We start from the raw sequence: 26,464 nt of genomic DNA, 5'->3' as shown, positions 1-26,464 counted from the left end.
GTACCTACCCCACCTTTAATACGCCAAAAATAGAAAACACAATGATTGTTCACGAGTCCCAACACACGAGTCCAAGTCGAGTCTGAAGTCTTTTGGTCACGAGTCCAAGTCAAGTCTGAAGTCTCTGTGTGTGCGACTTAAGTGCGACTCGAGTCCGAGTCGCAGACTCGAGTCCCCATCTCTGCTGTGTGCAGAGTTTAAAGCAATCAAGTCATATTACAGGATAAAGGAAATACAGTTTAAACTACCGTTGCAGTTCAAATCACCGTCTGTGTGAACGTGAACATTAATAGAATATCACCTCCATCTTCAGAGCAATCTGACTGTTATAACATTAGCGTTAAGAAAGCTTACTTAAATATCTGCCACAACATAAGTAACCGGATCAAAGTAACATTACAGTCCGCAGCATATCACTTCATAATGTATCATATATCTCCTTATCTGAGTCAGCTGAGCCGTATCTGGCCGTGCAACACTCACAGTGTCACATACTGTATGCAGAAGTATTATTTTAAGCAACACATTAAGTTGACGAAACACTCGAGTCAAATGTAATTAAAGTTAGATCGTGTTTTAGACGGGGCAGTGATATCATAAACCTGTTAATGTACGCATTCAAACACTTGTTCTGTTACCAGCTGTATTCACCTTGCAGGTGCAGCTCTGAGGCTTTGATCCTGGATAACGTGTTTAAGTCATGGATGTTTAAAGTTTAACTTCTTCATATGTCTAATATTATAGTTGACTTTTCATTCAGGAAGTATGACGCTGCGCTGTCAGTACGCTTCTCCATGTTAGTGATTGGTCGAATGCTCCAGATACCACCCCTTTCATGTGAACGCGCACCTAACTAGATAGGACACGGCTGGCTTGAGCAACGAGTTGATAGCCAGCGTTGTAGGACAGTTTATCGAGAGCAGCTTTGTTTTGGATTAAGTCAACCGGATAACTCAAAACATATCCAGGATATGTTGAACTAGATTCGTAGTATAGGCCCCTGGTCCCGACCAGGTTAGCCGCACAGCCTACGTTACCATGGAGATCTAGCCTGCTAAAAAGGGAACCAGCTTCGTAGGACCGGAAACCCAGAGTTTTCCCTGAAGTTAGCCGGCTAAGCGAAAATCCTGCTTCGTAGTACAGGCCTCAGGGGTGTTATGTCAAATGATTAAATCAAATAATTTACATTTTGGGTGAATTGCTTTTATCGGGTACACAAGGAAACCTTCCCAGACATCATGGCACTGTGGGGTTGCCAAATGTTTGTGATTGTTGACTTGGCCCATCAGTGGCGGATTTAGGATTGCAGGAGATCTGGGGCTTAGCCCAGGAGTTGTTGGGTTGGGGGGGGGTGCAGGGGTGCAGTGCTATTTTTTATAAGTGGGGGGTGGACCGAACATCCTTCTGGGGGGTCGTCGCCTCCTCTCGGGGGGTCCGGGGGCAAACAAGACTTTTGTCATTAAGGAGTTCTTCACTTCAAAAGGACTGGATTTCCTCTTCGTGGCTGAGACATGGCTCGGTACTGGTGAGTCCAGCGCCTTTACCAAACTTTTACCTCCAGATTGCTGCTATTTGAACTCTCCACGGACTTCGGGCCGAGGCAGAGGAGTAGCTATAGTTTTCAGGAGTGATTTTAAATGTCAGCAACTATCGCTGTCATTATCTCCTTGCAGCTTTGAACTGAGCGTGTTCGAGCTCGGCCGCTCTCACACAGTGCTGTGTGCAGTGGTCTATAGACATCCCAAATACAATAAGGACTTCCTAAATGATTTCTCTGACTTTCTGGCTGAAATTATGCCGCAATATGACCGTGTCCTTATTGTTGAGGATTTTAATATTCATGTGTGTTGTCCTGACCTATGGCAAAGGATTTTTTAAACCTCGTTGATTCTTTTAGTCTTGCTCAGTATGTGTCTGGCCCCACGCAAGAACGCGGACACACACTTGATATTGTTTTATCATATGCTTTGCCTGTTCTTAACTTGGAGATATGTGACGCTGTTTTATCAGATCATATGCCTGTTTTATTTGATGTTACACTTGCCTGTACTACTGTCAAACCGCGAGCTGCTGCCCGGCTATCTCGTATCATTAACACTTCCACTGCTGGTCAGTTTTCGGCCGTGTTTAATCATGAAAACTGTGTTATCCATGAGCCTATGTCTAACACTACGGAGGAGCTTAGCTTATGGTTTCACTCCACACGTAAAGTTGCTATGGACACTGTGGCTCCATTAAAAACAAGGCAACCCAAAACTAAATCCGAGCCTTGGCTAAATGCCACGACTCGGGCTGCCCGACGTGAATGCCGTAGAGCTGAAAGAAGATGGAATAAGGACAAACTACAAGTCTCTTTTCAAATGCTGAGGCACTGAGGCAGTGTTGGCGTCTCTATCAGAAAACTGTAAAAGAGGCAAAAATAAAACATTTCTCTGACATCATTCTTTTAAACTGTCACAAACCTTGTGTACTGTTTCAGACAATAGATTCAGTTCTTAATGCCCCTCAGACTACCTGTGTGGAGACCTCCCCTGCAGTCTGTGAACATTTTCTTCAATTTGTTATTAATAAAGTCACTTCAACTAGGACTCAAATCACTGCTCCATCAAACGACACCTCTGTCTCTGGCCCCTGCTTTGCTGTTTTTGACCGTTTTGAGCCTATGACTCTGTCCTCTGTGCAGGAGATTGTCTCCAAAATAAAGCCCTCTGGTTCTCCAATCGAACCTGTCCCTCCTGGATTTTTTAAAGAGGTATTCCCCACTATAGGACCTCTTGTTCTTGAAGTTTTTAACACTGGAACCGCCACCGGGGTCAGATTGACCCAGCATTAGAATGCATTGGTTTTCAAGGTAAAAGTATTGCTTTAAAAAGAAAAATGGTCCTGTGGTATTGGTATTTCGACAAGCAATTTTGTTAAATTGTTTCGTTTTTTAACGGTACAACATAGCGTTTCGTGAGGCAGTTGTCGTTGTTGGGTGAAAAGCAAACAGCTGTTTGCTGCGGAGCACAGAGCGAGCATTCTCCCGTGAGCGGGAGCGCGGTCCTTCACTACAGACTGTCGCTATCAATCTATCTATCTATCTCTCTCTCTCTCAATCTATCTCTCAATCTATAAGGAACCGCAGTAGACAAAAGGTGTTGCTATAGCAACACGTCATGTGTGTTTACACCGGAAATCAATAGCACGAAAAGGGGTGGGGTCAATATGACCGCTTGGCGGAAATAGGTATAAATGGAAATTTCTTTGGCGATTTCTTCAATCTGACTTCATATTGACACATTTTAACAACATAGGGTGCTACATAACACACTTTCAGGAAAAGTCACGGACTGGGAGACTTTAATATGTTATTGAAAAAAAGTTATTTACAATAAAAAACAGCACTGGGTCAAATTGATCCGATTGGCGGTTCTAGTGTTAACAGCAGTCTGCTCACAGGGGTTGTTCCGGAAAATTGGAAACATGCAGTTGTACAACCACTTATTAAGAAACCTAGTCTGGATCCCACAGTTCTTGCAAACTTTAGGCCCATTTCCAAATTGCCTTTTATGTCCAAAATCCAAGAGAAGATTGTATACAGTCAACGTCTCGCTTTTCTGGAAGAGCACAAGGTTCTCGAGGTCTTCCAATCTGGTTTTAAAACCTTGCACAGCACGGAATCAGCTCTTTTAAGAGTTTTTAATGTTATCCTTTTAGCAACAGACTCAGGTGAGGTCCCATTGAGATCATAGATCTCTTTTTCAAGGGAGACCTGCAGCATATCGGTTCCACATGAAACATAAAACAATAAAGGACATTATACATTATATTTACAGGATACATAGTTATAGACATTTACAAGTGCCCATAGTATCAGCAAGCATTTCATTTAGCCTAGCTTTAAAAACATGCAGAGGAATGAGATTGCTCAGTTTCAATTCTTGCTGAAGATTGGAAGTTTTTCCTTGTACGATGTGAGGGTCTAAGGACAGAGGGTGTCGTATTGTCATACTGATATTCTGTACACACTGTGAAGACCACTGAGACAAATGTAACATTTGTGATATTGGGCTATATAAATAAACATTGATTGATTGATTGATTGATTGATTGATTGATTGATCCAAGCAAGTGGAGCTGCGCACATAAAAGCTGTCTTACCTAAGACAGTCCTTGCTCTTGGCACATCTAACAAGACTACATCATGTGACCTCAGACAATAGCTGCTTGCAACTCTCTGTGTTATCAGAGAGCAGATATAATACGGGAGTTTACCCAACAAAGCTTTATAAATAAACGTGTACCAATGACTGAGCCTCCGTACAGAGAGTGATGGTAAACCTGCCTTGGTATACAGTGTACAGTGATGTGTAAGCACTTTACAATTTGTGACAAATCTCAGAGCGCTGTGATACGCAGCATCCAATTTGCTCAGGTAATTGGCAGGTGCATTCATATACAACAAATCACCATAGTCCAGCACAGGTAAAAAGGTCACAGTGACTAGCCTTTTCCTGGCCTCAAGCGAGAAGCAGGACTTGTTTCTGTAGAAGAAACCTAGCCTAACCCTCAGTTTTTTAAGCAGGTTATTGACATGGAGTTTAAAAGAGAGACAATCATCAAGCCAGATACCAAGGTATTTGTAACAGGCAACAACTTCAAGTTTTGTTCCTTGCGTAGTTACAATATCTAAAACAGGCTCTGGTGTCTTTTTAGCTTTTGAAAAGAGCATTACCTTGGTTTTATCCACATTAAAAGAAGCTTTAATTCAGAGAGCTGAGTCTGAATAGTGTTAAAAACAGCTTGTAATTTAACAACAGCCTCTTTAATGGAGGGACCTGCACAATACATCACAGTATCATCCGCATAAAAATGTAAAGTAGCTTCATCCACATTATCACCTACGCTGTTAATATATATGGAGAATAAAAGTGGTCCTAAAACAGAACCTTGTGGTACACCATTAGAAATGTTTAACCATTCAGAAGACAGTCCATCAAAATGAACACATTGGGACCTTTCAGAGAGGTAGTTTACAAACCACCCCACTGCATGGCTGGATATGCCAATACTGAGTAGCCTCTGCTTTAAAATGCGATGATCAACGGTGTCAAATGCTTTGGAAAGGTCAATAAATAGAGCTGCACAACTCTGCTTATTATCTAAAATAGTAGTAATGTCATTTACCACTTTCATTGTCGCAGTGATGGTGCTGTGTTTCTTTCTGAATCCTGACTGATGTTTAGACAGGATATCATTTATACATAAAAACTCCTTTACTTGTTCACTCACATTATCCTTTTACTCCTTGATCTAACGGCCACTTTTGATACAGTGGACCATGAGATCTTGATAGCTCGTTTGGAGCAGTGGGTGGGCATTAGGGGCAAAGCCCTCGAATGGTTTAGGTCGTATCTGACTGGTAGGACTTTCTGCGTCAGCCTTGCGGACTCTGAGTCCTCGTCTGCTCCTCTCCTTTGTGGGGTTCCACAGGGCTCAGTGTTAGGCCCCCTGTTATTCTCCCTGTATTTGCTCCCTCTTCGATCCATTCTTAGGAAGCACGGTATCGCTTTCCATTGCTATGCAGACGATTGCCAAATATATGTGCTACTTAAAAAGAACGACTCATATTCAGTTAAACCACTGTTAAACAGCCTTGAAAACATTAAATCCTGGATGTCATACAACTTTTTTTAATTAAATGATGACAAAACCGAAGTGATGGTTGTTGATGCCCCTCGGACCACTCCTGTTGACCTAGGATCCTTGGGCCACTCCACCAGGCCTACCATCACAAATCTTGGGATAAAGATGGACCCTGAACTTAAGCTGGACAGCCAGATCAAGGCAGTTGTTAAAAATAGCTTCTTCCATCTCAGACAGCTAGCCAAAATAAAGCCTTTTTTAAATAGTGGCCTTTTTTAAACAGTGACCTCTTTGAAACGGTAATCCATGCCTTCGTCACCTCCCGCTTGGATTATTGTAATGCACTATATATGGGGATAAGTGCGTCCTCCCTTGATCGCCTGCAGATGGTGCAAAATGCAGCAGCATGGCTACTAACTGGCACACGCAAACACGAGCACATTTCCCCCATTTTATCTTCACTCTACTGGCTGCCCGTTCATTCGAGGATTCATTTTAAAACTCTTTTATTTACTTTTAAAGCCCTCAATGGCCTGGCCCCGCCCTACCTCTCTGAGCTGTTACAGAGCTACACGCCCACTCGCACTCTCAGGTCAGCTGATCAGTTGCTCCTGAGGGCGCCAACAACAAAGTCTAAGCGCAGAGGAGACCGTGGCTGAAGTCGAATAGTCCATTTAGCTTAGGAACCTTCCTAAAGGAGTGAAATGACCCGGAAGTCCCTCAGTGGCAGCCATGATAAGTGCCCTTCGAATTCTCTAGAATGATGAGAATGATAGGAAAGGAGGTTTCAAACTTCCTTTATAACCTCCTTTAGCTTAGGAACCACTGGACCTCCCTAACCGACAGGAGAAGCGAAAATGCTGCCCCACAATGCCTTGCAGCCGCAGCATTTGACGTCGCTCAACAGTCGGCCGTTCACGGAAACAACCGATTATGACCGAGAAATGATATCATGAAAGTTACGGTGCTTATTAAGCATTTTAAAACATAGGTAGTAAGTTGCCAAAGTGCTTTGTTTTGAACGTTCATCAGTATTATAATCAAAAAGAGAAATATGAACGTTTTTACTGAAATGATCAAATAAAGTCAACATTTCACAGTCTTTACTGAGCTGTGTGGGGTTTGTTCAACTTTTAAAAGATGTTTGAATGGTGATATACACAGTGATAGATGTTAAGGACTAACGTTTATAATAAATACATTTGTATTGATTTTAAGATCTTTAGTTCATACAATCATACGTATTGGGATCATTGGTATTAATGTGGACCGGAGGGAGAGGGTGACGAGCATAAGTTTCACTTTCCTTTTTTATTTCAATTCCAACTTTGGTCATGAAGAATATGTTTCTCTGTTGTCCACGTTCATAAAGCAAAGCAACAGCATCAGAGCACGGTGCAGAGTCTCTAGATGAGTTTACAGTAGTCCCTCGTTCTTATTGAACATCCATGTTGTAGTCCGCTGTATAGAAAACTGTAGTTTCCATAGTTCCCCCACAGCAGCAGACGCACATTCATGACGTCCGCTGGCGCATCATAAATACGTCGGATAGTGAAAGTGCATTCGGATTCTCTCTTCTCCTAAGTCCTTTTGAATTCTCCTGTCCACTATCCCTTAATCCTGTGACGTTTCACTCAGAGGTCAAGGAATAGACGATAGGGTTAGAACTTAGGAGCTGATTTTTGGACTATTCGACTGCAGCCCGTGTTTTATCTGCTGCTGCCCCTAAACTGTGGAGCGACCTGCCCTTTATAATCAGACAGGCTCCCACACTGTCTGTTTTTAAATCCCGTCTTAAAACCCACCTCTTGTCACAAATCTTATGTTATGTCACGTTTTTAGTTTTGTATGTCTAGGTTTGGGTTTATTTTGCTGTTCGGTTCTCCCTGTCATGTTTTCCTCCTTGTATATTGTCTGGTCCCTCTCCCTGTGTTTTTCCTCCCTGTCGTTAGTTTCCCTGGTTTGTCTAATTGTCTGATTGTGTTCACCTGTGGCCCTTGTGTTTCTCCTTCCCTGCCCGGCTGTTTCTCGTCTTGTGATTACCCCTCCCTGTATTTAGTCTTGTCTCTTCCTGTGTTCAGTGTTGGTTCGTCTTTTGTTGGTGAAGGAGTTCACCGTGGAGTGTTTTGTTTGTCCATGTGATATATTAGCCCTTGAAATAAAGGTATTATCAGTATTATCTGTGTTTGGGTCCTACCTGCTTCACTCCTCGTATCAAAACGAACCAACCACATATGGACCCAGCGGATGATCCCTTTGAAGTGGAATTGTATTCCTTTACCTACTTGCTGGCTTGCAGCTATGGTGGATGGAGGGGAGCAACTAGTGCGGAGCAAAAGAGGGCTGCCCTGGCAGAGGCATACCAGAGGGCAACAGAGAAACCAGGGTTAGTAAAGTTCTTACCTGGCTGGATCATGAACTTCCTCCAGACATGCGTTTCCCGGCCTGCTAGCCCCAGGCATGCTAGCCCCCTGCCTGCCACAGTTCCCAACATAGCTTCTTTCGAGAACACCTTTGATGGGTCTCGTCTGGCTTTTGGAGGTCCACGGAGCCTCCAAAAGGCTCATAAGAGAAGGAGACCCAGGTCCAGGCCACCAGCCCGAGCCCCTGCAGCCATGTTTCCGGCTCCAGCACCGGCCCCAGCAGCGCTGGTTCCGGCCCCAACAGCCATGGTTCCATGCTCCAGTGCCGGCCCACATAGCCATGGTTCCGTGCTCCAGTACCATCCCACACAGCCATGGTTCCGTGTTCCGGTTCCGTGCCCAGCAGCCATGGTTTCGGCTACTGAACCGGCCCACACAGTCATGGTTCCAGCCCCAGTCCTGGCCCCAGTAGCCATGTTCCCGACTCCAGTTTCGGCTCCAGTACTGGTTCTCCGGCCGACACCAGCTCCCCGTGTCCTGTCGGCGTACCGGCCGACTCCATCACCTCGTCTCCTGTTGGCTCTCCAGCCGACGCCAGCTCCCCGAGTCCTGTCGCCGTACTGGCCGACGCCAGCTCCCCGTGTCCTGTCGGCGTACCGACCGTCTCAAGTCACCTCTCCAGTTCCCTCTCAAGTCCCCTCTCGAGTTCCCTCTCTAGTCCCCTCTCAAGTCACCTCTCGAGTTCCTCTCAAGTCCCCTCTCGAGTCCCCTCTCGAGTCCCCTCTCGAGTTCCCTCTCAAGTTTCCTTTCAAATCACCTCTCGAGTTCCCTCTCAAGTCACCTCTCGAGTCACCTCTCGAGTTCCCTCTCAAGTCCCCTCTCAGGTCCCCTCTCGAGTTCCTTCTCGAGTCCCCTCTCGAGTCTCCTCTCGACTCTCCTCTCGAGTCTCCTCTCGAGTTCCCTCTCGAGTCCCTTCTCTAGTCACCTCTCGATTCTCCGCTCGAGTCCCCTCTCGAGTTCCTTCTTCAGTCACCTCTCGAGTCTCCGCTCAAGTTCCCTCTCGAGTTCCCTCTCGAGTTCCATCTCAAGTCCTTTCTCTAGTCCCTACTCAAGTGCCGTTAGAGGTTCCGCTGGGGGTCCTGCCAACTCCATGTCCTGTCCCGTTGACGGTCCTGCCGACTACTCTTCTGCTGGGGGTCCTGCCAACCCTATGTCCTGTGCCGTTGGAGGCCCCACCGACTACTCTTCTGCCGGGGGTCCTGCCAATCCTATGTCCTGTGCCGTTGGAGGTCCAGCCGACACCTGTTTCGTCGGGAGTCCTGCCAACTCCTTGTCCTCTTCTGTGGGGGATCTTGCCGACACCTGTCCCACCGGCTCCAGTTCCTGTCCGGTCGACACCGGGTCCTGCCCGGCCTCCGGAGCTGTCCGGTCTTCGCAACTGGGGCCCGGCCCCCTGATAGCCGCGGTCTTCGCCCTCGAGCCCGGCCCCCTGAGTGCCGGGGTCTTCGCCCTCGAGCCCGGCCCCCTGACTCTTCCTGCCGCTGCCTTCGCCCTCATGCTCGGCCCCCTGAGTTCGCCCGCTGTGGCATTCGCCCCTCCATGGACTCTGCCTTGCCCCCGGGCCGTCCGCCCGAGTCCCTCCTCTGGACCCCCTCCTCTGGACCCCCTCCACCCACCCTTTTGGCCCTAGTGATGCTCTCTTTATCAGTGAAACTGGACATCTGGACAGAAGACAACAAAGACTGCACGCCATCAACAGCTCTTCCTCTACTGACTCTATTCCTCTTCTTCTGATCATCTTCACAATTTATGATAAAAAAATAAAAACAGAATCAATGCAAACAAGTACAAAAACAAGTAAACATGCGAGCACATAACAACACAAAATAAGCAGGAAAAAACCCAAGAGAAACAAGATATGGATATTTTAGTTGTACCTCATGTTGCTTGAGGACCATTTGGGCCCCCCTGAAGTTCATTGAAATGATAGACTCCAGCCTGTAGTTCCACCACCTTATTCAGATTTTACAGAACAAATTAAAACTGTTTCTCAAACACTTTGTTCTAACTCTCTAAACGGCCGTGCTCTCGTTATTTTGCCCTGTGGGGAGAATCCTTCCATCTGGCATGATTAAGTAGGCTACAGTAAAGTGTACTTTAAGTGTTTGTTACAGACTCATGCCTGCAGTATTACATGACTACATGCTGTTTCTTCCAGACTGACGGCTCTGTTGCTGGCTTGACAGAAAATAACCAGGAGGAGAACACTAATGCCTTACAAAACATGACAATGGTATGTGACATTTATTTTATTCTGCATTCAAAATAAGATGCACACGCCGGGATCACAGTGTTGTTCATGAATGTGTTTCTATGTTTGTCAATCTTTAACAACCAAGACCTCAGACATGAGATGAATGTTACTTACTTCATCAACTGCGATTATGAGATTAGGTTTATTAGATTTTGAATATAGACCAATTTTAACTGTCTCTATTGTTGTTAATTCCTGCAAATTTTTTATTTTGATGTATTAATTAGATCTGGTGTTGCGAGGCATTACCATGAATCTATTTCATACAATGACTATTATCTCAAAATGTTTGGGAGCTACCGGGAAGCTCGTCTAATCAACCTTTTTTATTTCAATTCCAACTTTGGTCCTGAAGAATATGTTTCTCTGTTGTCCACGTTCATAAAGCAAAGCAGCAGCATCAGAGCACGGTGCAGAGTCTCTAGATGAGTTTACAGTAGTCCCTCGTTCTTATTGAACATCCATGTTGTAGTCCGCTATAGAAAACTGTAGTTTCCATGGTTTCCCCACAGCAGCAGACGCACATTCAGGACGTCCGCTGGCGCATCATAAACACGTCGGAAACTGAAAGTGCATTCGGATTCTCTAAAGTACCGCAGTCTCTTCTCCTAAGTCCTTTTGAATTCTCCTATCCACTATCCCTTAACCCCGTCACGTTTCACTCAGAGGTCAAGGGATAGACGATAGGGTTAGAACTTAGGAGCTGATTTTTGGACTATTCGACCGCAACCTTGGCCATTCGACATGCACCGCTGTGACAAATGACAGAAGGGCGAACTAGATAATAGGAAGTTAGTAGGTCCAATACTACTTGATTTTAGTTCTGCTTTTGATGTCATTGACTATTCTTTGCTGTTACACCCTGGAACAATATGGTTTTAATTTTGATACACTGATGTAGTTAGAAAGTTACCTGACAAATCAAAGTCATTTTTCTTAATGGAAGTCTTTCAAAGATTAAGACAGTCACTTGTGGAGTACCTCACGGTATTTGTTTTGGACCACTTTTATTTTCTATTTTCACAAATGACCTACCATTAGTGTTAGAAAAAGCCCAAATTGTAATCTATGCAGATGACTGACATACATGATGCAGCATCGAATACAAGACAGTTGACTAATGTTGTGAATAAAGATCTACTATTGATATCAGAGTGGGTCATAAATAATAAGTTAGTACTCAATGCTGGAAAAACAAAATCTTTATTAATAGGATAAAATCATCAGTTAAAAGGTGAACCAAAATTGCAACTACATTTAAACCATATTGAAATTGAACAGGTCAAGGAGACAACATTGCTAGGTATAACCCTGGATCATAAATTATCTCGGTAAACTCTAAACAAATTGATAATGTTGTATGTAAAATGGGAAGGGGTGTGTCACTTGTAAAAATAATTGTAAAATATTGGCCAATAGATGTCAGTAGACAAGTTCTGGATGCTTTGGTTCTGTCGCAGCTTGATTATTGTTTGGTTATTTGGTCTAGTGCTGCAGAAAAATACTTAAACAAACTAAAAGTAGCACAAAATAAGGCAGCACGACGTGCACTGCAGAGCTCCTGCAGAACCAGAGTCACTGGAATGCTGGAGAACTGAAATGGTTAACTGTCAGACAGAGGTCAGCTTATATTTTGTTACATTTGGTCAGAAGTATTACAGTGACTCGCCCACCAGATTATCACAAAGGTTTATAGCGCAATATGCTCAACATAACTATCAAACACGACATGCAATAGAAGGAAGGTTTGTATTACCCAAATCTATGGGACAGAAAACAGCCCAGGCCGTGATCAGCTGGAACTCTTTACCAGTTCACATCATTCAGGAACATTCTCAAGTACAATTCAAAAGGTTGCTAACAAATTATCTCAGTATTATAAAGTAACATTTAACTGTGCCTGCGGGTGTGTCTATATTATTATGTACACTTATTTGTATTTTTTTGTTTGGCCTTAGGATGGCGAAAATTGGATGACCAACATTTTTAGTTTTCATTTCACTGTAAATTGCATGAAATTATGAGCTGTTTTGTTTTAAATGTGTTGTATGTGTGTGTATGTATGTTTTGTGTGTGTGAGGACCCCAGGAAGAATAGCCAATGCTCATGCTAGTGCTAATGGGGATCCTAATAAAGACAAAGATTGCAAATCAACATATAATGCCTCACACCACAGTATTACTATATTTTCAGAGGACATGATAGATCAATGCAACAAGATTAAGGAAGGCCCAGGAGGTGGTCAATTAAGGATGTATTGTATCACGACAGAGCCGTCCACTAACCAATCAGAGCTGAGTGGGCTCTGGTTTCAGACGGAGGGTGAAAAGAGGTGCTGCAGCAAAGGCAGTAGGAGAAAGATAAAGAGCTTTCTGAACATTAAAGCATGGAGACATGTCCCAGGGGAGACACTACATACTGATATGAACCTGAACATCAGCAGAATGTGTCTTCTTGAATGCTTTAGAGCTGTGAGTATTTGGAGTTGTTCAACTTTGGACAGAGCCAGGCCAGCGGTTTCCTAGCTTCCAGTCTCTTAATCCTCTCATTTCATTTTGAGAGGAAAAGTCTGCAACCACAGCTGTCACTAAATGAACCAGTAATCTGTATAAGCCTTGTTCATTTTGTTAGCTTTCAAACTCATAGAGGAGCTTTTTTCATTGACAGGCTGAAAAGAGTGCTTCAGGTGAATCTCCCACACTATCAAGAGATGCCTCCCCCCAGGCTCACAGCAGGCTGTCCAGGGACAAGGAGCCCAGCAGGAAGCCTCCAGCCCGCCGGGGGCAGCTCAGCTCCAGCCCCCTTCTCACTGGCCCAATACGGCTGCTCCAGGACTGCCTCCACAAGTCCCTCAAATCCCTCCCCAGCACCCAGCAGTCTTTGCCCCCCTCTGCCCAACACACCTGTGCTGCTGCCAGCCACCACGCTTCCCTCAATGCACTTAATCACACATGCCAGAGTTCCCTTCAAATATCTGACCCTGAACAATACAACCACTCCAACTTCGCTCATCCCTTCCACCAGCATGCGGCCTGCAGCTGGCACAGCTCAGGACCCCACACCTGCCCCGGCCTCCTGCCCCCCCGGCAGCCCTCAGAGGCATCTGTCAGGATGGCTTACAGATCTAGCTCCTATGAGAAGTCCTCCTACTTTGCAAAGTCAGCTAATTCTTCAAAAGCTGCATCTCCCATGCAATCCCCTCATCTATCACCTCGCCCCTCCCCATGTCCCTCCCCCTGCCCCTCCCTCATCACACCTGCTGCTCCAACCTGTAGTCCTGACCGGCCCTGCTCCCCTGCCCTCACCCACAAAGTCATCCTGACCGACATGAACTGGCTGTCTGCAGACTGCCGGACACAGCAAAGAGGTACACGTATGAGTGTTTGGTTTCCCTTTGCAGAGACCTTCTCTACATGGGCGAGAAATTATTATTTGTTACAAATACCTATAAACAACATTGCCTTTGTGATTTTGTTATGTATATATATTTTAGAATATTTTCTATACAGTATATACAATCCGTTATGGAAAAAATACTATACTATAATATACTAATACAAGTGTCATCAAATCATATTAAAATGTTGGAAATACATATTTATATATAATATTTATATATGAGATAGATAGCATGTCTTTGTTGAATAATGGTTCTGTGTGGTTCTGAGGTAACAGCAGAACCGCGGCATGTGTGGACTGACTAACTCTGTGGGGCCTCATCCAGGGGCCACTCACTCCCAGCTGTCAGACAGTGGCCAGACTCTGAGTGAGGACAGTGGGGTGGATATAGCCGAGGCAGGGGGCCTCAGTAAGGACGGCAGCCCTCGGCCCAGCAAGAACCCACAGGGCCATCTAGAAAAGCCAGGGGCCCATGCCCCCCCTCCAGGAACCAGACAGGTAAATAATCCCTTCAAGAAGTTGCTGGATGTTTAGTTTGTTCTTATCCAGATTGTCCTGTTAAACTCAATGTGTTAAGAATGTGTGACTTCAGCTCTGTTCAACAGTACTCCTGTTGCCTCGATTCAATCGACTCAAACAGACACACATCTGAAGCCATCTGCATACAAGGAGAGGTACATCACTAATGTCAGCGTTAGACAAGCTTTCAATAATGTATTGTTTGTGTAATGTTTGTTCAAATTTGTTTTCTTGTCATTGTAACATTTTAAGATTTAAGATATGAAGTTCTCAAAAGCAGGTCCTGACCACTATTCACAGACTTAGATTGTCTTGTTGGCCACCAAAGCAAGAGTTATAACATTTATAGTGCGACATGTGGAAACATTTTCATTTAAATGTATACAAAAATGTAACTGAACAAATCATAGTTTTATCTCATTCCAGTTGGGGCATGCAAGTACAGATTACAAAATAAATACTAAATCAAAAACAATAAGCAGATCATAAAAGAGATGTCTGGTACTCATGTTTGAACTCCACTTTCCAAACACAAACAATTGCACAGTAATATTTTGGAGCTGACTTCATTAGAAGCCTCAGCGTCGGTCTCTGGGCGGCGCTGTCCTTTCTCTCCGTCACAGGATCTGTCAGGTTGACCTTGTCCTGAAAAACACAGCACCTTTTGTTCGCACTCTATAACTGCTGCATTATCATTCATCTTAAAATGGTTGTAGGCATGTCAAGGCTTTTCTGATGATTGGAAGTATGTTATGTATCATGAGAAGTTGAATGACTAAAACAGCAGAATATTTGTGAAAATTACTTTCAAACTACATTTGGGTCTTTAAGTAGGTTTAAAGAAACTCATAAGAACTATTTACACGTGCTATTTCAACTAGCAGGCCTGAAGACATATGGGAGGGGGAAAACCTAGAGAAGAGTTTTATCATTCAAAGATTTAAAGTAAACATTCTGATGCAGGTGAAGAAAGAGAAAAAAACATATGCAAACAATATTCAACAGTTTCAAATTGGAGTATATCATGTATTTCATGCTTAGCAACTGTCTTCTTTTCCTCTCTCTGCTGAACATCAGTGAAACTCTATCTTCTTAGTGTGCAAAGACTGATGCAACGCGTAGCAGAGCATCATATGACATACACAATGACTGTGCCCCTCAGTATGGCGCTGTTGAATGCTTGCTCCATTTTAACTAAATCCTTCTTATTGAATGATTTGTTCACTTCTAAAGGCTTGGATTTTCTGTTTCTGATCGAGACGTGGCAGAAATGTATGGATTACACCCCTTTTATCGAACTGTGCCCCCCTGGTTGCACTTTAATCTGCACCCCGAGATCCTCAGGCCGGGGTGGGGGTCTCGCTGTGGTTTTCAGGAACTGTTTTCAGTGTCGCCTGGTGACCACTGCAGTCTTCTCCTCTTTTGAACTGAAGTCAACCAAAGTTGGTCATTCTAACCCGTTTTATAGTATTTGAATGTACAGACCACCTGGTTTCAACAGCTCTTTTATATCTGAATGCAGCGATTTTGTATCCTCCATCATAAGGTTGGACAGGGATATTATGGTTGGTGATTTGGATGATACCTCTTGTGGCTTTGCTGCTGATTTCTTAATGTCACGGAATCTTTTAACTTTATTCAACACGTGTCTGCTCCCACACACATGAGAGGGGCATCATCTGGACCTTGTGGTTTACGCTTGGTTTATTCATTGACGATGCGTATTCCGAGGTGTTACCTTCCATAGTTGTATTTTGTTTAACATGTTCTTTAACTTAGATTATCTACCCAGTAAAAGTTTGAAATACTCCCGCATCTTAAATCATATGTGAGCTGAAAGGTTTTGTGCAGCTTTCGATCCAAGCACAGTACTGTGTTCACAAACAGACGTTAATTGTCTGGTTGAATCATTTAACACTCATTGCTCCACAATTTTGGATAAAGTGGCTCCATGCAAACTGCGATCTGTCCTCTCCATAAATCCCTCTCCCTGGTTGGATGACACCATTCGCTGTCTCCGGCGAAGATGTCGTAGGACAGAGCGACTGTGGAAATCCACTAAGCTCGAAGTTCACCGTTTGCCTCAATGCCTGGTCTTCATTATAAACAGTTCCCTGAAATGTGGTTGTGTCCCAGCTCACTACAAACACGCAGTAGTTCAACCTGTGCTGAAAAAAAACGAACCTAGACCCAAACGTTCACAACAACCACAGGCCGATATCCAAGCTGCCTTTTATTTCAAAAGTGTTAGAGAAAGTTGTTGCCAAACAGCTTACTGCTGTCTTTACTGCACACAAGACTTTAGATAAATTCCAATCAGGTTTTCCTCAGAAGCATTCCACTGAAACTGCTCTCCTTAGAGTCTCCAAAGACATAATGATGTCTGTTTATTTATATAGCCCAAAATCACAAATGTTACATTTGTCTCAGTGGTCTTCACAGTGTGTACAGAATATCAGTATGACAATACGACACCCTCTGTCCTTAGACCCTCACATCGTACAAGGAAAACTTCCGGAGAAAACCCACAGTTTAAAGGGAACATGGGAGAAACCTCAGGGAGAGCAGCAGAGGAGGGATCCCTCTCCCAGGACGGACAGACGTGCAATAGATGCCGTGTGTAAATTGAAGAGATAATACATTTGCTACATAGGTAGACCAAATGTTTGGAAATGCATGTGTGTATAATAGGAAGATGAATCCACGAGGATATCCATCCAGGACTTATGATCCAGGACCACAGCCACGACTCAAGATCCAGGGCTCGCGATGCAGGACACAGGACCGCAGGATCATCCATGACTCCGGATTCCGGCGTATATAGACACCAAAAAGAAAGACATTTGAGGAAGCTGGGTTAATCGGAACATGAGTACACAGGTATAGACAGAGAGAAGGAAGAAGTAAGATGTCCCCCGACAAACTAAGCCTATATCAGCAAAACTAGGGGCTGAATCTAATCAGCCCTAACTATAAGCTTTATCAAAAAGGAAGGTCTTAAGCGCACTCTTAAAACGGATAGGGGTCTGGCCGCCCGAACACAAACTGGAAGCTGATTCCACAAATGTGGAGCTTGATAAGAAAAGGCTCTGGCTCCCATTGTACTTTTAGAGACTCTAGGAACAACCAACAACCCTGCATTCTTGGAACGCAATGCCCTCGTAGGCCAGTAGGGTATAATGAGTTCTAAGGTAAGATGCGCCTGCCCATTAAGGGCTTGTAGGCGAGAAGAAGAATTTTAAATTCTATCCTGTGTTCTATAGGGAGCCAGTGTAAGGCAGCCAGAACAGGAGTAATGTGGTCCCTTTTCCTAACTCTGGTTAGTCCCCGAGCGCAGCATTTTGAATCAGCTGAAGCGACTTGACTGACTTCTTGGTACTCCCTGATAATAAGGAGTTACAATAATCCAGCCTTGAAGTAAATAAGTTCGGATAGGGGTGAATGCTCCGTTTTAGTGCTGCTGGACCTTAGCGCAGCTTTTGACACTGGATCATAGAATAATGATGGAAAGGCTCAGGCAGGTGGTGTCTCAGGGAGTGCCTTGAAATGGTTCTCTGTGTCTATAGGTCCTGCTGATACTGCTGCTCTTACCTGTGGTGTGCCTCAAGGTTCCGTTTTGGGTCCTATTTTGTTTTCCTTATATGCTTCCCTTGCGTCAGGTTATCAGCAAATTCAGTAATATTTCCTACCACTGTTGATATTCAATGATGATATTCAACTCTGTCTCTTTTTAACCTGATCATCCTCATAGATTATCTGTGTTACACAACTGTCTAAATGCCATAAGGACTGGATGTCTAACAACTTCTTGCAGCGTAATGCAGACAAAATAGAGGTTCTCATCATTGCGTCAGACAGTATAGCTCCGAAAATTGCATAGAGTCTTGGGTCCCTTTCCCCAGCTGTTTGGTCCAATCTATGAAATCATGGTGTGACATTTGATCAGGCAATGCATTTGGATCAGCATGTTAAATCACTGACCCGTACATGCTCTTTCCATCTCAGAAATATTACAAAGCTCAGGTCTGTTGTGTCATTAGCGCAGCTTGAAATGATCATTCATGCTTTTATATCATCCTGGCTGGATTATTGTAACTCCATTTTCACGTGTCTCAGCAAGTCATCTCTCAAAGGCCTACAAATGGTCCAGAATGCTGCCACCATACTGTTACCAGGTCAAGCAGGATGACACACATAACACCAATTTTAAAATCCTGACATTGGCTCCCCACTTGTTTTAGAATTGATTTGAAGGTTCTGGTTATTACATATAGAGCCCTGTGTGGAAATGCAACCGGAATATATAAGTGACCTTCTCCATCCTTACATCGCCAGTAGGTCACTTAGGTCTTCAGACCAGGGCCTACTGGCTGTCCCACGGTCTTGTCTAAAAATTAAAGGTGACCGTGCCTTTCAGGTCGTGCTCCAACACTGTGGAACGCTCTCCCTATAGTCATCTGCTCTGCAGTCTCTGTAGAAGCTTTTAAAAAAGATTTTTTTAGATTTACTTTGTTTCTATTTGAAATGTGTGTGATGTGTTCTTTTATTATGTTTGTTCCTTTCAGGATTCCACATGCTCTGTGTTTGTTTATATGTTGACCTTACATTTTATGACTCATTTGGTTAATGTATTTATGTTTCTGTGGTCTTCATTTTTACTTTTGTTCTTACTTCTTGAAGCACTTTCTGAAATCTATTTCTGTGAAAGGTGCTATAATAAATAAACTTATTATATTATTATTATTATTATTATTATATTATTATATCCCAGCCATAGCATTATACAGACAGACAAGGTGCCAGTCCAGGACACAAATGTTGTGCAATGCTGCTTTTCTGAAGAGTTAGCGTATCTTGTTCTATAGATATCCATGGACCGTCATATCCCACCTGCCCACCAGATGTCCTCACAGTTTTTCTGCCTTCAGCATCCTGACCATCAACACACGTATACCTGTTCCCTATTTCCTCATAAGACACTGATATTGTGGGGGTTTTAAGCAGCATCATTTCAAGTCAAAGCATCAAAGGAAAAAATGCTTACATTAGTTTAGTGCAGGGGTCTGCAACCTTTTTGACCAAAAGAGCCATTTTGCTCCTTTTTCCAAAACATCTTTTTGTCTGGAGCCGCAAACATATTTCATAGTTTTTTATTGTTATATCAGACAGTTTTTCGCATTTATTATGCTATTTATTACATGATAAAACTGTTAACCTCTAATAAGAAACAAAGAACTCTTATAAGGAGAATTAAAAATAATACATAGGCCTACTTTAAAATAAATTAAACACAGCACTTGGGGAGTCCTCTGCACATTTGAAGGGAAAAAAAAATTATTAAAATGGGCCCACTTTGAAATAAATAAAACATATAGCTGCACCCTAACAAGAGTTAAAGGTAGGGTAGGTAAGAATGGAGAAACCAGATCGAGTGCGCTAGAATTTGCAAATACACAACCGGAAAAAATCTGCCCTTCCTTCAGACTTTCTTACAGAGTCCCTCCTCCAACACACACGAACGCGCACATGACCAATGAGGGCACGAGATAAGTTTGTGCACAGATGGAAGGCTGACAGGCAGGTAGGCCATCCAGTTATTTTAGCCGGGCCGAGGCAGATGATTGGTCGTGCTTTTACAGCGCTACGGCTTCCACAGATTAATTTTTGTATGTATTTATTGTCAAAGCATTTAATATATGCATTGCTATCGGGACGTTAAGAGCATTCCATGGAATATAACAAAAAGTGTTTTCTGAAATAAATTACATACCCCATTGAATTATGACTGAAGATCGTCAGCTGCTCCTCCCCTCCTCGATACGTAAAGGCTGCACCACCGTTGACAACTTCTCTCTACATATCAAACATACCGGTAAACCAGCATGGTTTGCTGTGAAAGCAGATAACTCTGTCCACGCAGAATTACATCCTGTGTTCCTCCGGTACTTTTCTTTCATTTATCCATAGTTCGCTCATCGAGCCGGGGGGTCAGGTTATTCGCCTCCAAGAAAAGGCGCTCGCGCGGGACCGTAGCAGGATGTGACGCATATTTTAGTTGACCTAATTAAAACCGTTTTGTTTTTTATTTATGTGTCACAGTATCACCTCAAAATACAAGATACGAAACATTTTCAACCATGCAACAAAATATAAATAGTCCTACAAATACTTTTATTTTATTTCCTTCTTATTTTTGTCTAAACTCAAGGGAGCCAGAGAGGGGCTTAAAGGGCCGCATGCGGCCCGTGGGCCGCGGGTTGCCGACCCCTGGGTTAGTGGGTAATTTAAGTTCAGGGTAGGTGCAAATTCGTTTTTTTTAGCCAGGTATGAAAGGCATCAAACCCGAAAAAAACGGCTATGAGGGGTGAGGTGCATAAATGGTACAAATAGGGATAATGGCACACATTTTGAGATAAAATCAATTTACACTGCAGCACTGGTTGCACAAATAAAAGGTAAGAAGGTAATTTTGAATGATTGGATGACGTCCAAACACTTTAACATCTCATCCATCAGTTAGCTGGGTGGTGCATTTCAAAATTGTTGGTTCCTGAAAGGTACAAAAAAAGGCACATCCATAATACAAACTTTTGAATGTTGCATAAAGGTGAAGGGTTTTACACATTTGACAAATGAAGTTGGACCCTGCTCTTAATTGCTGTCGCTTGTGACCTGTGTTCCCTATGTGTCCCAGCAGTGTGGCTCACCAGTGCCGAACGCTACCTTGGTACGAGTGGTGAAGAATTCAAACACCCTTGGCATGGCTATAGAGGGAGGAGCCAACACACGGCAACCTTTGCCGCGCATAGTCACAATTCAGGTGAGACAGCTATACAATGACTTAGGGTTCAAAGCCATTGTTTTATTTACAGTATTGTCTTATTGTCTTTATTGTCTTTGAACAACTTGATTTCGGAGCATTAGAATACTGCTATTTCCTTTTAAAAAAATAGGTTCCATAAGCATCTGATTAATAGCTTGCATTTTCATCTGGCCGTGCAACACTCACAGTGTCACATACTGAATGCAGAAGTATTTTAAGCAACACATAAGTTGACGAAACACTCGAGTCAAATGTAATTAAAGTCAGATCGTGTTTAGACGGGGCAGTGATATCATAAACCTGTTAATGTACGCATTCAAACACTTTTCTGTTACCAGCTGTATTCACCTTGCAGGTGCAGCTCTGTGGCTTTGATCCTGGATCAAGTGTTTAAGTCATGGATGTTTAAAGTTTAACTTCTTCATATGTCTAATATTATAGTTGACTTTTCATTCAGGAATTATGACGCTGCGCTGTCAGTATGCTTCTCCATGTTTGTGATTGGTCGAATGCTCCAAATACCACCCCTTTCATGTGAACGCGCACCTAACTAGATAGGACACGGCTGGCTTGAGCGATCCACTTGATAACCCGCGTCGTAGGACGCTTAGCGAGAGCACGTATGTTTTGGATTAGGCCAACCGGCTAACTCAAACATATCCAGGTTAGGTTGAACCAGCTTCGTAATACAGGCCCCAGGACATTGAGGCGATACATGTTGTTGTTTATACTTTTTTTTTTTAAACCTTTTCTTTTAAATATTAAGCTTCTTCTCTATTTGTCCTTGTGATGAAGGTAACTTCGTCACTGGACTGACGGCTTCGGACCTTGTAATATTGCACATGTGGTTTAGTTTGAAAGTGTTTCCCCTCCCGTTTTGTCTGTTGCTGTTGATTGTGTGCAACTGGTGCCCTGTGTTGTCTCCTCCCCCCTCACCTGTGTCTTGTTGGGTTAACTAGTGTGGGTATTTAGGCTCTGTGTTTCCTGCTTTGTTGGGTGTGTGAGATCCTTGTGGCTGGTGACTGTGCTCACGTGAACAGCGAGATTGAGGCTGTGTCATGTGCCCGTGAGTAATAAATGCCCACACCGGGTTGTATTTGGACGTTCTGCCTCTGCCTCCTTGCTTGGTCGGGCTGCTCAACGGTCAGCTTCACAGTCTCCTCTTCCAATTTAACATTTCACTTTCCAGTTTTCAACAAAGTCATTGCAATGGATTTGAGCTGTAACAATTTTGAGTCAAATCATTTCACTTTTCTGCATTTCTCCGGTAAGTTCAGCAACACACTTACTTGTTTTTTGTAGCTAAAAGCAGCTACAGAGACCATTGAGCTAATACAATATTCTGCTTTTTCAGCTAAATTCAGCAACAAATGTTCACAGTTTGCAGCATTTTCACCAGCAAATGCATTTTCTAGTCTCATCTTATTCTCCTTCTTCCGCCACAAATGTTGTCATGCTACTCCTCTGGCAGCGTTGACATGAAACTCACAAAAAACACATCAACACGTGCGGAATGACCGGGATCAGGTTGCTATGTCTTTTATAAAAGATTCGCCTAGCCGTTTTCACGCAAATCGCATTAAAACTGCGATCATTTGCCCCATAGGAATGCATGGGAAATCCATTTGAACAGAACTCAAAAACACCCTACTTTGACCCCATACAGATTCCGCATACCTTAACGTAGAACAAAAATAATATAAGTTTAAAAGGTTCTCGAGAATATGGACTTTATTAGACTAACTGGATTTTTTTGATAGCTAGTACGGTTCTCACGTAGTCGCAGTTCACGTTTTGCGAAAATGTCACACTATTTCACATTTTATAAGGGGTGTGTATGGAGAGCTGGTTAAGACTTAGAGTGGTGAAATCACGGCTAGAGGAGCTGTCAAATCTCAAGAGGTTTTTTTCCAACTATTGCTCGGCTGGCCACATTTTCACTCTTCATATCATTTGGAGATTTGTCAAGGCCTTACCGATATGCTCATTTAATCAAACTGACTTAAGCATATAGCAAACACAAGAGTCATCAGGTGTTCATCTGGTATCCTGAATACTCTGGCTAGGATACTTAGCTGATTGGAGTTACAGTTTTTTACTTAGAAGCAATAATGCAGCACAATATTGTCAATACATTCTCTGACAGGCTGTCTCTCGTTCACTGGCAGGGCGTTACCGTGGAAATGCTTTGATCTTTGAACACACCTGTTGGTCGTTAACTAAATCCAGTGGTAATAAAGATGTTCAGAAACGATGCAGGAATGTGGTGCAAGAATCCAAAAATGTAAAGGTTTATTAGATTTTGAATATAGACCAATTTTAACTGTCTCTATTGTTGTTAATTCCTGCAAATTTTTTATTTTGATGTATTAATTAGATCTGGTGTTGCGAGGCATTACCATGAATCTATTTCATACAATGACTATTATCTCAAAATGTTTGGGAGCTACCGGGAAGCTCGTCTAATCAACCTTTTTTTTTCAATTCCAACTTTGGTCCTGAAGAATATGTTTCTCTGTTGTCCACGTTCATAAAGCAAAGCAGCATCAGAGCACGGTGCAGAGTCTCTAGGTGAGTTTACAGTAGTCCCTCGTTCTTACTGAGCATCCATGTTTGTAGTCCGCTGTATAGAAAACTGTAGTTTCCATGGTTTCCCCACAGCAGCAGACGCACATTCAGGACGTCCGCTGGCGCATCATAAACACGTCGGAAACTGAAAGTGCATTCGGATTCTCTAAAGTACCGCAGTCTCTTCTCCTAAGTCCTTTTGAATTCTCCTATCCACTATCCCTTAACCCCGTCACGTTTCACTCAGAGGTCAAGGGATAGACGATAGGGTTAGAACTTAGGAGCTGATTTTTGGACTATTCGACCGCAACCTTGGCCATTCGACATGCACCGCTGTGACAAATGACAGAAGGGCGAACTAGATAATAGGAAGTTAGTAGGTCCAATACTACTTGATTTTAGTTCTGCTTTTGATGTCATTGACTATTCTTTGCTGTTACACCCTGGAACAATATGGTTTTAATTTTGATACACTGATGTAGTTAGAAAGTTACCTGACAAATCAAAGTCATTTTTCTTAATGGAAGTCTTCAAAGATTAAGACAGTCACTTGTGGAGTACCTCAGGTATTTTTGGACCACTTTTATTTTCTATTTTCACAAATGACCTACCATTAGTGTTAGAAAAAGCTAAATTGTAATCTATGCAGATGACTGAACAATATATGCAGCATCAATACAAGAGAGTTGACAAATGTTGTGAATAAAGATCTACTGATATCAGAGTGGGTCATAAATAATAAGTTGTACTTAATGCGGAAAAACAAAATCTTATTAATAGGATCAAATCATCAGTTAAAAGGTGAACCAAAATTGCAACTACATTTAAACCATATTGAAATTGAACAGGTCAAGGAGACAAATTGCTAGGTATAACCCTGGATCATAAATTATCTTGGTCTAAACAAATTGATAATGTTGTATGTAAAATGGGAAGGGGTGTGTCACTTGTAAAAAATTGTAAAATATTTGCCATATGTCAGTAGACAAGTTTGGATGCTTTGGTTCTGTCGCAGCTTGATTATTGTTTGGTTATATGGTCTAGTGCTGCTGAAAAATATTAAACAAACTACAAGTAGCACAAAATAAGGCAGCACGATGTGCACTGCAGTGCTCCTACAGAACCAGAGTCACTGAAATGCTGGAGACTGAAATGGTTAACTGTCAGACAGAGGTCAACTTATATTTTATTAATTTGTCAGAAATATTACAGTGACTCACCACCAGATATTATCACAAAGGTTTATAGCGCAATATGCACAACATAACTATCAAACACGACATACAATAGAAGGAAGGTTTGTATTACCCAAATCTATGGGACAGAAAACAGCAGGCCATGATCAGCTGGAACTCTTTACCGGTTCACATCATTCAGGAATTCTCAAGTACATTCAAAAGGTTGCTAAAAATTATTCAGTATTATAAAGTATTTGAACTGTGCCTGTGGGTGTGTCTATATTATTATGTACACTTATTTGTATTTTTTTGTTTGGCCTTAGGATGGCGAAATTGGATGACCATTTTAGTTTTTCATTTCACTGTAAATTGCATGAAATTATGAGCTGTTTTGTTTTAATGTGTTGTATGTGTGTGTATGTATGTTTTGTGTGTGTGAGGACCCCAGGAAGAATAGCCAATGCTCATGCTAGTGCTAATGGGGATCCTAATAAAGACAAAGATTGCAAATCAACATATAATGCCTCACACCACAGTATTACTATATTTTCAGAGGACATGATAGATCAATGCAACAAGATTAAGGAAGGCCCAGGAGGTGGTCATTAAGGATGTATTGTATCACGACAGAGCCGTCCACTAACCAATCAGAGCTGAGTGGGCTCTGGTTTCAGACGGAGGGTGAAAAGAGGTGCTGCAGCAAAGGCAGTAGGAGAAAGATAAAGAGCTTTCTGAACATTAAAGCATGGAGACATGTCCCAGGGGAGACACTACATACTGATATGAACCTGAACATCAGCAGAATGTGTCTTCTTGAATGCTTTAGAGCTGTGAGTATTTGGAGTTGTTCAACTTTGGACAGAGCCAGGCCAGCGGTTTCCTAGCTTCCAGTCTCTTAATCCTCTCATTTCATTTTGAGAGGAAAAGTCTGCAACCACAGCTGTCACTAAATGAACCAGTAATCTGTATAAGCCTTGTTCATTTTGTTAGCTTTCAAACTCATAGAGGAGCTTTTTTCATTGACAGGCTGAAAAGAGTGCTTCAGGTGAATCTCCCACACTATCAAGAGATGCCTCCCCCCAGGCTCACAGCAGGCTGTCCAGGGACAAGGAGCCCAGCAGGAAGCCTCCAGCCCGCCGGGGGCAGCTCAGCTCCAGCCCCCTTCTCACTGGCCCAATACGGCTGCTCCAGGACTGCCTCCACAAGTCCCTCAAATCCCTCCCCAGCACCCAGCAGTCTTTGCCCCCCTCTGCCCAACACCCTGTGCTGCTGCCAGCCACCACGCTTCCCTCAATGCACTTAATCACACATTCCAGAGTTCCCTTCAAATATCTGACCCTGAACAATACAACCACTCCAACTTCGCTCATCCCTTCCACCAGCATGCGGCCTGCAGCTGGCACAGCTCAGGACCCCACACCTGCCCCGGCCTCCTGCCCCCCCGGCAGCCCTCAGAGGCATCTGTCAGGATGGCTTACAGATCTAGCTCCTATGAGAAGTCCTCCTACTTTGCAAAGTCAGCTAATTCTTCAAAAGCTGCATCTCCCATGCAATCCCCTCATCTATCACCCTCGCCCCTCCCCATGTCCCTCCCCCTGCCCCCTCCCTCATCACACCTGCTGCTCCAACCTGTAGTCCTGACCGGCCCTGCTCCCCTGCCCTCACCACAAAG

At 43.3% G+C, this 26,464-nt stretch overlaps 1 protein-coding gene across 1 annotated transcript in view; it reads left to right on the top strand.

Annotated features, from left to right (window-relative positions):
* The window catches only part of LOC117452173 (whirlin-like), a 40,206-nt gene extending 13,779 nt beyond the window's left edge, over nt 1-26,427 (top strand). The window contains exons 5-8 of the mRNA XM_071204258.1: nt 12,973-13,672; nt 14,030-14,202; nt 20,918-21,043; nt 25,819-26,427. Coding sequence (XP_071060359.1) covers nt 12,973-13,672; nt 14,030-14,202; nt 20,918-21,043; nt 25,819-26,427 — 1,608 coding nt within the window. The remainder of the gene's footprint in view (nt 1-12,972; nt 13,673-14,029; nt 14,203-20,917; nt 21,044-25,818) is intronic.
* Nucleotides 26,428-26,464: the final 37 nt, after the last annotated feature.

The sequence above is a fragment of the Pseudochaenichthys georgianus genome, chromosome 9 (assembly GCF_902827115.2).
Source record: "Pseudochaenichthys georgianus chromosome 9, fPseGeo1.2, whole genome shotgun sequence".
In the NCBI taxonomy this organism is placed as follows: Eukaryota; Metazoa; Chordata; class Actinopteri; order Perciformes; family Channichthyidae; genus Pseudochaenichthys; species Pseudochaenichthys georgianus.
This window is presented reverse-complemented; position numbering and strand designations above follow the sequence as displayed.